Raw genomic sequence first — 13455 nt, forward strand, 5'->3', positions numbered from 1 at the left:
GACAGTCTTCCTCATCAGATGTGTCGTCTTTGCAGCGGCTCAACTGGAATGTAGCAAATTTATGTTGTAAATTGATAATTAAACAAGATGATTGACTTTAATAAACAGATGCATATTTAAGCATCAAGAATGGAAAAACACAAACACTGTCGGCTACACTGAGATTCGATCTCAGATCGTTTGAAGCTCCGAGAGGCTATTGTTAATGCATTGACCACAGAGCTATCGTCTGAATAGCCTAGGTCTACTATTTTCTCTGTTTTAAAAGTTTGTTATATTCTTTTTTTATTTGCTTATGTTTTTTAACATTGGCAATTTACTGTCTCGAAAAAAATTATAAAAAAAGTGTTTTTACAAGACCTTGTGCTGTTTATTTATTATTATTATTATTATTATTATTATTATTATTATTATGCAGATGTTAATTCAGCCATTCTGTTGGATAAAAATTGTCCCTAATGTAAAATGGAAATTAATGGTAATTTTATTTTATAAATATAAAATATTTAATATAGGCTATAGGAGAAAAAAACAATATGGTGTAGCAATATTTTAGAACTCTCAAATCTCTCTGCATTAATAATAAAAAAGTAGCCCATGTTTGTTCGGGATTAGAACCCGTGTCATCTGAATTATTGAAATGTAAGTTATAGCCTACCACTCGGCCACGAATTTGTTTTGTTTTAGTTTGTTTGAAATGTATTTTTACATATTTTGCTTTCGTTAATGTTAACCAATTCTGCTGTAGCATAATAGGCCTATATTTTTTCCCTAAAAGTTTGTTTTATTCTCTGCTTTGTTTGTTTATATTTTTACATATCCAATCAGTCTCATTTTTGTTCAAATAATGAAAAACGGTTTTTTTTTTACAAGATCTTGCGCCATGTTTTTTTTTTTTTTTTTAAATAAACAGATAGGAAATTTACCTTTTAAAATGCCGCAGTTGCTGCTGTTTTGCCCTGTCACTTGCGGCACCCGGTATAGCCTAGTCATTTCGCGAACGACTTTGAAATTCGACTGGTTTATTTTTGCTGCGGCAGTAATAGGCATTGTGGTTGATTATTTATTAAAGAATTCAATTGATACAACATGTAAGCCTATTTAATTCTGAATATAACAAAGAATGCTTAAACCGACTAACATCGGTTAGTAACTGCAAGTCCTGAAAATGTTTTAATTTTACGGTAAATTATTTTAATTTATTTCACTGTTATGTTTCAGTTAATAAATCTACAAACACATTAAAATAACACAAAGTAAATGACAAGTAACCTATTGACATAGCCTTTCTAAATTATAGAAAAACTGGGCACACAATGGTAACGTGTGTCTACTTTGTTTAAATTTAATGAATTTGAATTCGTTTAACCACAATATTTATCTTGAATTTATCTGTGACCTCAGCTCAGATTACTGCCGCGGCAGATTACGTCATAAAGAGAATAAACTGACACTTTTCAAAGTCTGTGATTACAGCGCCACTCAGCGGTAAAAGGCAGCAAATACACATCCCAATTTTGCCGCCGCGGGAACGGCGGCGGTAAAAGTCTCATTCTGGTTGGGCACCATCTGTATATATATATATATATATATATATATATATATATGGCAGTGTAGGTAAGATCTTTTCACCATTTATTTTAGGAAGTTGTGCCAGGCTGTGCTCTCTTTTCCGTCATGTGTGACAGCAGTGAGACAGACACAGCCTCCGAGTCAGGTAGTCAGGATTTCACCAGCAGTCAGGGAGAACAGGATGCTCAGGGAGAGGAACTCAACGTGTTCAGCAGCTTAGCTCAGCCCCACAGTGAGCATGATAGTGCTCTGAGCTGTCCAAAGTGCACAGCATTTTATGATGCCTTCATTAAACTGAACCCAGATCAAGTGGTGGAACTAGAGAGAAACACTAGAAAACAGAGCATAGAACCACTCTGGCATGATGCGCGCAAGCTACGCATAACAGCAAGCACAGCCAGCAAGGTGCCTCAGCGTGAGACAACTGACCCAGCTAAGTTTCTCACTGAACACCTCTACCCAAAGTTCCAGGGGAATGTGGCCACAAGGTATGGGAAGGAAAGCGAGGGTCTTGCTAAGGATCAGATTAGGGAGAGGGGCTGCATAGTGGTGGACAAAGGGTTGGTGGTGTGTGCAGGAGACCCATGGCTTGCAGCAAGCCCTGATGGTATCATTGATGACAAGCTGCTAGAGGTAAAATGCCCTATCACACTCAGTGCTTGCTCATCCCTTAATGATGCACTCACTGGCACAAACCAAGACATCAGAGTGGAGGGTGGGCAGTACATTGTGAACCCTAAAGGCCCCAGAGGTTACTACAGGCAGATACAGTTAGGGATGCACTGTCTCGGGCTGAAAACATCCTGTCTGGTTATTTGGACCCCAGCACAGCACCTGGAACTTGATGTGCCTCATGACAATGCTTTTGTCTCCACATATATGCAAAGGCTACGTAGCTTTTACTTCAAACACATGCTGCCAAAAGTTGTGGATGAATTTGTAGAGGGAAGACTGCAGTTGAGTGACAGCTACATGAAAATTGTCTCAAAAGCAGCTCAATAGTGCTGATCTGAAATCAGTTTTTACAAGAAAAAGAGGGTTTTTTTTTCCTTAAAGCATAGGTTGTTCCTGCCCTTTTTCACTTTTTACATCAAATACATAAATACATTAAAAACGGAAATTGTAGTCTATAGTACTTTATTCATCAGTCAATAAATCAGTTAATCAATAAGTCAGTTAATCAATAGTTGGTAGTGAATATATCATTTCATTTTATAGTTACAATCCATTTGAAACATTGTGATACAAGTTCAACACTACAAATATGATAATGCAATGCATGTGTTTGGTATTTTAATATATTTAATAATAAAAAAATGTAATCCTGTAGGTAAAAGTATCAAATTAAAGGGTTTGTTCATCCAAAAATGAAAATTCTGTCATTCATTTCTCTACCTCATTTCGTTCCAAACCTGTAAGACCTTCGTTCATCTTCAGAACACAAATGAAGATATTTTTGATGAAATCCGAGAGCTTTCTGTTCCTCCATTGACAGCCTAAGTAATTAAAAATAGCTTAATTTGTGTTCCGAAGATGAACAAAGGTCTTGCAGGTTTGGAACGACATGAGGGTCTTTAGGTGAACTATCCCTTTAAGTTGTGGTTAAGTCCTGCTTTATTTTGGTACAAGTGGTTTCCCCAGATTTGAAAGTGCTGCACAAACAATTAATATTTTATCTATTGTGCAAAGACTGTTATCATTTCTCCGTTTGACCATACTGACTGGCAGGGTGTTCCGCAGAATTCTGAATGACTTCAGTTTTCCTATGGCCCTTTCCACGTGGATTCTCACTCGGGACATTTTTCTAGAGTGTGTCACCTCTAATCCTGTCAATTGTTTTCTTCCCTTTGTAGATGCTGGTACATGAAGACGAACACATTTGGTGGCAAAATATTCGGGAAAATTGAAGCCTCGATCAGCCATTACATGGTCTCCTTGTTCAAGAAGGTCAATTAACCCTGAATTTTTTGTTATAACCTTGTCACTAGCACGGCCACCCCAGACTTTTGATAAAAATGTAAAAGCTCCTGTTGGACTAATACCAACAAGGAACTTCACAGTATTATGTGATTTGTAGTGGGAGTATGTGACTGCCCGTGTTTGCAAACTAGTTGGCCTCTCAATGAACACTTCAGTACAGTCTATTATACATCTAACTTGTTGGAAACCTGTAGTCTTGAAGAGGGTGGGGAGATTTCTTCTGATGTCTTTCCTGGATGGCCACCGGACAAGGCATTGTAACTCTTTAGCCATCACATCGAGCCATTCATGAAAGATGTTTGAGACAGTTCCACAACTCACTCTGAAGCGAAAAGCGAGGTCTTGATGAGTTAAGCCTAGACGAAGCTTCATCAGGACCACAAGAAACTGCTCGGGAAGGGTAAGTATGGTTGATGATGCGTTCCATGTTGTTGTCAGGTAAGTGAGGAGGGTGAAAAACACAGAAGCAGATGGTAGACCAGTGTAAAAATGAGTGTGCTTGTCATCATTTAAAATAAAATCAGACGGACTGCCAAACATATGATCTTGTAGTCGTTTTTCTTGAGATTCCAGTTTCTTCTCCAGTAAAGCCATTTTTCTTTTTAATTCAGTGTTTTCATTTTGTAGCTGGTCAATGTCTGCCATTGACAGATCTGTACCCACAGCAGTGCATCCTTCTTCAGGGTCAGCATGGGTGACCTCTAAGGAAGGTGAATCCATAGACTCAACCACAGATGGTCTCCTCTGTCTCCTCTGGTATCGCTCCAACTTCTGTGAACCATCAATGGTGTTTTTATGAGCGAAAATTGATGGAACATGATCTGGATGGCATGGGTCCACTGATGGCGCACCTAAAATAAAGACAGACACAGTTTGTGTTGACAGTATTGCACCTTGCTAGCATAATACATACATGCTTTGCATAATCCATAACTTTTCTGGTTTCATGTGCATTTCTATGATATTGACTAAAACGTATTGATTAAAAAAAATATTAGTAGCCTACTAGTACATTGAAATTAGATCAAAGTCAAATTTATTTCACAATGCACACTGTTTTAAACCAGCTTTACAGATAAAACATATCAGTGATAATGTAGTAAATTCGTCAGTGAAAATGTAGTAAAAGTCCATATAATACTTAATTTAAAGCTTCATCAGAAGAGCTATGCATTATTGTATTTGTTATGTCCCCAGAGAACAAGCCAAAGGTGACTGTTAGTTAAATAATGTAGGTTATTTGTATAGCATTGATGGAAAAACATTGTGGCTTTTATGCTTGATGGATATCAGGTATCATAACACTAGTTTAAATCATAGCTAAAGCGTATCAACTAACATTGAGCTAACGTTACTGTGTAAAATTAATGTATACAATGTTACAGCTACGTGTGTAGTAATCAATTTAGTTAAACACATAACTATTGCAGGCTTGTTACTGGTCAGCTAGCTATTATCTGTTGCTTATCATGAGTTTCTTACCTGTAACGAAGTGAGTGCTACAGATCCTTGAATTCTTGCCTGGTTGCCAAGCCTCTCTTCGCACAGCGGTGATCCAAGCTCGCCGTCTCCCTTCGTTTTTAGGAAACCGAAACATTTTTATTTTCGATAATGTATTTGTTCCAGAGGTCAGGTTGCATCCCACAGCACAACAACCTGAGCCCAACTTCAGTCTACTCATCACCTTCATTTTAATTGCGTTCGTAGTCGGCGCCATAATTATTACCAGAGAATGTCTATTATTACCGATAAACAAACACAGACCGGAAGTTAACTTCGGGCCAACGCGTAACCCTGGCAACGCGCGTGCGTCCGATGAAACCGTCTATAATGCGTTAAGAGCTCGCTCATGTACTGCGGAGCTAAACCATTTAGTGCTTTGTAAGTAATCAGCAATATTTTAAAATTTATGCGATGTTTAATAGGGAGCCAATGCAGTTTTGACAGAACTGGGCTAATATGGTCATACTTCCTGGTTCTGGTAAGAACTCGAGCTGCTGCGTTTTGAACCAGCTGTAGTTTGTTTATTAAGCGTGCAGGGCAACCACCCAGTAGAGCATTACAATAATCTAGCCTTGAGGTCATGAACGCATGAACTAATTGTTCCGCATTTGTCAATGAGAGCATATGACGTAATTTAGATATATTTTTAAGATGGAAAAATGCAGTTTTACAGATACTAGACACGTGACTTTCAAATGAAAGATTGGTATCAAAGAGCACACCCAGGTTCCTAACCGACGACGAAGACTTAACAGAGCAGCCATCGAGTGTTAGACAGTATTCTAGGTTATTACGTGAGGAAGTTTTTTGTCCAATAATTAGAAACTCTGTTTTTTCAGAATTTAGAAGTAGGAAATTACGAGTCATCCAATTTTTTATATCCGCTATGCATTCCGTTAATTTTGTGAATTGATAAGTTTCGTTAGGTTTTGAAGAAATATAGAGCTGAGTATCGTCGGCATAACAGTGAAAGCTAATTCCATGTTTCCTAATGATATCTCCTAAGGGTAGCATGTACAGAGTGAACAGCAGCGGTCCTAGTACTGAGCCTTGTGGTACGCCATACTGAACTTGTGATCGATGAGACATCTCATCATTTACTGCTACAAACTGATAACGGTCAGATAAGTATGATTTAAACCATGCTAGTGCATTTCCCGTAATGCCAACATAATGTTCTAATCTATTTAAAAGAACGTTGTGGTCAATGGTGTCAAATGCAGCACTAAGATCGAGTAACACTAATAGCGAGATACAACCACGATCGGATGATAAGAGCAAATCATTTGTGACTCTAACGAGAGCTGTCTCGGTACTATGGTACGGTCTAAATCCGGACTGGAAATCCTCGCAGATATCATTTCTCTCAAGAAAGGAACACAGTTGTGAGGATACTGCCTTTTCTAATATCTTTGACAGAAAAGGTAGATTCGAGATCGGCCTGTAATTGACTAATTCTGTAGGATCAAGTTGCGGTTTTTTAACAAGCGGTTTAATCATAGCCAGCTTAAAGTTTTTTGGTACGTATCCTAGAGACAAAGATGAATTAATGATATTAAGTAGAGGATCTATGACCTCTGGAAGCATCTCTTTCAGTAGCTTAGTTGGTATAGGGTCTAACATACATGTTGTCGATTTAGATGATTTAATGAGTTTAGTAAATTCTTCCTCTCCTATAGCAACGAATGAATAAAATTTTTCCTCCGGGAGACTACAATGCACTGCCTGATGCGATACTGTAGTAGACGGTTGCATAGTTATAATTTTGTCCCTGATATTATCAATCTTATAAGTGAAGAAGTTCATAAAATCATTACTGCTGTGTTGCTTGGAAACTTCTGGGCTTGAAGCTTTATTTTTCGTTAGTTTAGCCACTGTTTCAAATAAATACCTAGGATTATGTTTATTTTCTTCTAATAGGGTTGAAAAATAAGCAGATCTAGCAGCTTTTAAAGCCTCTCTGTAAGTAATTGAGCTCTCCTTCCATGAAATGCGAAATACCTCTAGTTTTGTTTTCTTCCAGTTGCGCTCCATTTTTCTGGCTGCTCTCTTAAGGGCCCGAGTGTGCTCGTTGTACCACGGCGTTGGATTATTTTCTTTAATCTTCTTTAAGCGCAACGGAGCAACTGTGTCTAAAGTGCTGGAAAAGAGAGAGTTAAACGTTTCTGTTATAATATCTAGTTCTTCTAAGCTATCTGGGATGCTGAGATGATGAAACTGATGAGGAAGATTATTAATAAAGCAATCTTTAGTGGCAGAAGTGATAGGTCTCACATATTTGAAACACGGAGTTGGCTTTGCAGCCTTGGCTAAATGCAAATTACATGAGACTAGATAATGATCTGAGATGTCATCGCTCTGCTGCAGAATTTCAACGGCATCAACATTTATTCCGTGTGATAATATTAGATCTAGAGTATGATTACGACGATGAGTAGGTCCTGACACGTGTTGTCTAACTCCAATTGAATTTACAATGTCTTTAAATGCCAATCCCAATGCATCTTTTTCATTATCGATGTGTATATTAAAATCACCAACAATTAGTACTTTATCTGCAGTCAATATTAATTCTGATAGAAAGTCCGCAAATTCTTTGATAAAGTCTGTATGGTGCCCTGGTGGCCTGTATACAGTAGCCAGCACAAATCTCAAACGTGATTTATCGTTTACACTATATTTTACATTAAGCACCAATGCTTCAAAAGAATAATATTTAAAACTTGATTTCTTAGTGGTTTTGAAACTATTACTATAAATTACAGCAACACCACCCCCTTTGATTTCAGACGAGGCTCATGTTTATAACAGTAATCTTGCGGGGTTGATTCATTTAAAGTAATGTAATCGTTTGGTTTTAGCCAGGTTTCTGTCAAACACAGCACATCTAGGTTATTATCTGAAATCATATCATTAACAATGAGTGCTTTTGAAGTAAGCGATCGAATATTCAGCAACCCAAGCTTTAGCATTTGCTCATCTGTATTATAGCTGTTTTTTTATTTGTTGAACATCAATTAAATTTTTAACCTTAGATGGGTTAAAACGTTTTTTTGGATTTCCAAATTCGGGGAACAGACACAGTCTCTATATGATGATAGCTAGGTGAAAGAGGCTCTATGTGATGGGATTTATCTGACCTTGGTGATGCGAGGCCGCTAGCAGACAGTCGGTTAAGCCAGTCTGTCTGCTTCCTGACCTGAGCCCCAGATTGTCATGTTTGAGCTCTAAGACTATGAGCCATATTACTAGAGAGAAGAGCAGCACCATCCCAGGAGGGATGAATACCATCTCTTTTCAACAGGTCAGGTTTGCCCCAAAAACTTTTCCAATTGTCTATGAATTCTATATTATTAAGCGGACACCACTTCGACAGCCAACCGTTAAGCGAACACAATCTACTAACTATCTCATCACTCCTGCGAACAGGAAGGGGGCCAGAGCAAATTACAGTCCTTGACATCGTACTTGCAAGTTCACACACCTCTTTAATATTAATTTTGGTGATCTCCGACTGGCGGAGTCGAACATCATTAGTGCCGACATGAATAATGATCTTAGAGAATTTACGATTAGCATTAGCCAGCACTTTTAAATTTGCTTTGATGTCAGGCGCTCTGGCTCCCAGCAAACATGTGACTATGGTGGTTGGTGTCTCTATTTTCACGTTCCGTGTAATAGAATCGCCAATAACTAGGGCACAATCATTCTCAGTGGGTGTTTCACTGAGCGGGGCAAATCGATTTGCTATGGTTATTGGAACGGAAGAGTGGTTTTTAGATCCGCGACTAGAGCGATCCCTCACTGTCACCCATTTGCCCGGCTGCACAGGCTCTACTTCAGCCGGAACCGACTCATGTAAAGTGTTCACTATGCTATGCGCATCCAAAACATCTGAAGCTCTGGCACTCTTACTATCCTCAATTAAATTTTGGATGCGTGTTTCTAATTCTGAAATCTTCTCTGTCAACCTAACTGTCTCCTTACATTTATCACATATAAATCCTATATTGCCAACAGAGAAGTCTATGCTAAACATGTGACATGAAGTGCAGGTGACAATAACAGGACAAGACATTACTCACCATGTTTGTTGACTGATTCTTACTCACCTGAGCTTTTATGAACTCAAAGGCGCAGACGCGCGAGAGAAAAATAAATAAATAAAAATAGCCGAGCGCACGGGTGGCGCGTTAACAGGCTAGCGAATTACTAGCGTTTTGTGCTAGTAGTACTAATAGCAGAAGCTAGCGATGTCAGTTTAATCAGAGATGTTGGGTAAAATGTAGTAGTATAAACAACTAGAAATGGTAGTAAATGATGGTTCAAAACAAAGAAATACGAGGCTAAGACGGAGCTTACAGCACCGAAGCAAACAAACACACTCACAGCAGGCAGCGAGGCAGACAGGAGCAATCGATCAGCGATCAGCGATTCAACAGTCACAGTCCGATAATGACGAATCGTTTGCCGTTATATTCGACGAAAGCATGAACAAAACAACAAACAACTAGATCTCCATGTCAGGCACTGGACCACTGATAAAAAGGGAATGTACGTTTGCTCCCTCTACAATGGTTCTCAGTTCCAGGGCCATTCCACAGCTGTGGATTTATTGGACAAATTCAAGATAAGCCAAAGATACATATGTTTTACAAAACATGTTTGACTCAAGTTCCAAATATTAGGTTGATATGAGCTTTTAGTCAGATTTTCTTTGGGTGCAGTACCAAACTTATCCACTAGATGACATCTAGGCTCTATTTGAGTAATCTGAACCAAATATTTCCATAAATTTCATACAAATTATGAAGTAGACATCCTTTGATATGAAGTCAACCTCTAACAAATACAAAATACATGCCGATAGAACACAGGCATGTCACAAATGAGGGATTGTTTTTATTTTTTTCTTTATATTTAAAAAATGTTAAGACCTTTTTTTCTCAAATTAGAATGGATGTTATTTTTTTAACTCTTGGCATGAAAACAAACTGAGGTTTCTAACAGTCTTTCATGATTTATCATGTTCATTATTTCAAAATAAAGGTCTGATCATTCCTTATAATTCTGAAAATATTCTTGTTGCAAATTATTACATTTCTGTTCCTCTGTAATTTGTATTGTATATCAGACAACAAATATTAAATCATTTGAAAGTTTACAAACTATAGTTATGTTTTTGTTGTTGTTTGATGTATCCTGTTTTATCTTCTCTGTAGGAGGGTACAAAAGAGCAATGCGATGGGCCCAGTGTTAACTGGAAGTTTGTGCAGCTCCTACAGCAAGAATACAGTGAACAGTTTGGTGGAGCTCAGATTTAGATTGTGGGAAGCTGTGTACACTTGCAATGTATCTTGAGTGCTTCAAAATATATATTTAACCCTCTGGGGTCTGAGCTGTTTTCTGGGCCCTGGAGGTGTTCTGACATGCTCTGACATTTGTGGTTATTTCTGTTACTTGTGACATTTTCATGGCTAAAGTCTAATTACACTGTATTCAGCACAAACTCTGCTACAATAATATATCAGCAGCATGTATGTAAAAGTTTGTAGTTTTGAGATAATGACATGTATGCATGGTTTGTGAAAATACAAAAAAAAATCTACCTGAAATAAGGCCATGAAACCCATACTGATTATTTCTTCACAAGACTTTTGAAAATTGTATAACGTAGCCTAGAATATTTGCTTCAAAACTATGTGAAAATCACCTTGACTGCTCATTCAGAGAAGACAATATATTGATTTAAAATTTGTACGACGTGTTTTGTGTGAGAAAGCTTTATGCGGAGGTCATTAATATGTAAGCTTTTCACACCTGAGAAAGACAAAGAGCCTCCCCTAACGGCCCTATTAGGAGCTATCAGGCCCTATCATTCTGAGCAACCTTTCACAAAGAATGAGGAGATTTAAAAAAAGAATGGCTTTTTGATTGTTTGGATTTATTTACAACACAACATAATCCAAAGATACACAACAAATGACAAAAAAGCACTTATTGAAAACAATGATCCAAAGACAGAGACCTTTCTGCCATTCCTAAAAACATTGTACATACCTTTCATTTCCAAGGTGTTTGATTTTCACTTTACCATGTTCATGTAAAGAGACTCATGTGAATGTTGAAGTCAGCAGGACTCAGTGGCATCTGGGGCCTGAAAGAAAAAAAAAAGTGAACATACTGATATCAAGAGAAAGGCCTGCACGATTTTAGGAATAATTTTTAGATTTGTCTGGTTAAAATTGCTTTTCAAAATTCACAGAATACACACACACACACACACAAATGTTTCCAACAATATATAATATAATGAACACCAGGTTTGTTGTGCCTTGTAGGCATAGGCTATGCGCAGTGCTGCATAAAATAATAATAACAATAACCTATAGCAGCCTATAAATCTTCCAAAAGATTTCAGTAACAACTAAGCTAGAGAAAAATATATTGATTATCATGTTACTTCAAATGTTTCCATTCGTTATGATGATATGAAATGAGATAATAGTAAAAACATGAAGCCGTTTGGTGCGTTTTGCTTTTCAAATGCGATCGCGATCCAAAATATCAAACATTCAAACGCGATCACACTCAAATATAAAACATTATGGTTACCATATACATATTTACGTTTGAGCAGATATCCACAAACACAGTAACACGGGTCTAAATATTATAATATTCACCATATATCTAGCAACAGTTCAACTGCAATGTGAAATTTATGCAACAATAACAAACTAATATGTAAGAATTTCTTACCTTACATCTTTCTTGTCTTCAAATCGCGTTCTTCTTCTTCTGAGGTAAATCCAATGTAAGCTCAAGGCACGTCTTTCAAACTCGACGTAAGCAGAGACTTGTGAAGTTTTTTCGTGCTTTGTTTTTGAGGTAATGAGCGCGATCTCGTTCCATGTGGAGATTTGCATGTCAATCTCTTTTGCGCTCGTGGGCGTGTTCAAATTAAAAATAATTAGGAAGCGTTTGAGAAGCTGGACATCTTGTTGATTTTATACTAATTACTTAAACAGAGAATATTTGTTTTCAGTTTGAATCCGATCATTTAAAAGTACACACTTAAATGTTTATAAAGATATATGGCTCATAAATGTGTGACAAGTATTCGCTGAGTTTGGTTTCAGTTTATAGACGTGCTCAAGAAAAAAAAGTTCACTGCGACGGGGAGGCAGAAAGCACACCCTGTTTATTTTCTTTATTTTACAAAAGCACAATATTTTGATTTGATAGTAAGTGGACACATACAAAAGTATATTTAAAAATCTAAAAAAAAAAAATATTTTTTATATTTCTTTTTTCTGTATGACCATAAATGACGGAGTAATTTAAGTTTATTGTGCTACAATGTGAAGAAAATCCAGCAAAATGCGCGGGCGCGTTTGTCGACCCCAGAGGGTTAAATATCCATCTATTGTTTGAAATATCTGCTATATTGCTTACATGTTGCTTAATGAATGTATCCACACGGAATGGTCTCTGTAGACACTAGGTCATTAATTCTGTATTGTAATTACAATACTACTCAATTAAATATTTTCTCAGAGCCTTCTCCGACACTTCCTCCAGCAGGACATCCTTCTTGTTTTTGTGTCAAAGCTTGTCAGGCTTGATGTGACCGATCAGAGCCTATGGGTCAGTCCAAAGGCGGTGGATATTGGAATGGGAGCCACAGCTGCCTTGAAGGTGTGCCACTCACTATTCTTATTAGTTATACATGTTTTTGTTATGAATTTATTCAGTAGGAATAAGCTTGTTCATATACTTTTAAATATCTTGCACAGATCGCTTGTTTCTACTTTTGACAGGTAGCGTCAGGGAGTCAAAGCAGAGTAGGCGAGCTTAGTCAGCTGTAGTTCATGAAAGACTGTGGGATTGCTCTTGCAAACATCTGCAAGAAGATTCTGGATAAATGTCCACTGAAGTATCACTTGGTCTGAAACATGGTGTGTCTGGACCCAAATAGAAATGTACTCTGAGCCAGATGTGTGCTTGCAGAAATTAAAGGGCCTCATCCAGATGTTTGTACTGGATAAGCAGATGTCAGGTCTAACAGCCAGTAAATAATACTATAATACTAGGTATATGTTATTTCTTATAGGCTATATTGTGTTGGCCTATTTTAATAGTCCATGTAAAAATGCAGGTAATTCATTATACCTCATTTCTGTCAGGACCACTACTGTCAAATACGATTGACAATTAGCATACAGTTTGGATTGGCAGTATGGTTCCGTTCTGGGTGAGAACTCCCTGCGCATCCATGCAGCCCAGCATGGATAAGAGCAGGGAGAGCAGCAATAACCCCCCTTGGGGTAAACAGAACAGAACAAACATGGATGTTTGCAAATATTAATTTAATATTTATATTTAATTCAAGATTTT

At 37.5% G+C, this 13455-nt stretch overlaps 1 protein-coding gene across 1 annotated transcript; it reads right to left on the reverse strand.

Annotated features, from left to right (window-relative positions):
• Positions 1–2694: 2694 nt before the first annotated feature.
• LOC307148270 (uncharacterized protein) lies at positions 2695–5334 on the reverse strand. The gene is made up of 2 exons (XM_079853668.1): positions 5035–5334; positions 2695–4403 (listed from the first exon to the last, which is right to left on the reverse strand). The coding sequence occupies exons 1-2, from the start codon at positions 5267–5269 to the stop codon at positions 3187–3189; spliced, it is 1452 nt and encodes a 483-aa protein (XP_079709794.1). The 5' UTR covers positions 5270–5334; the 3' UTR covers positions 2695–3186.
• Between the last annotated feature and the right edge of the window lie 8121 nt (positions 5335–13455).

Source organism: Squalius cephalus (assembly GCF_949319135.1).
Source record: "Squalius cephalus genome assembly, chromosome: 20".
NCBI lineage: Eukaryota > Metazoa > Chordata > Actinopteri > Cypriniformes > Leuciscidae > Squalius > Squalius cephalus.

Coding starts and splice junctions, on each gene's coding strand:
- LOC307148270 (XM_079853668.1), bottom strand. CDS start 5,269: ATGGCGCCGACTACGAACGCAATTAAAATGAAGGTGATGAGTAGACTG. Junction 4,404..5,034: donor TAGCACTCACTTCGTTACAG/GTAAGAAACTCA, acceptor TCTTTATTTTAG/GTGCGCCATCAGTGGACCCA.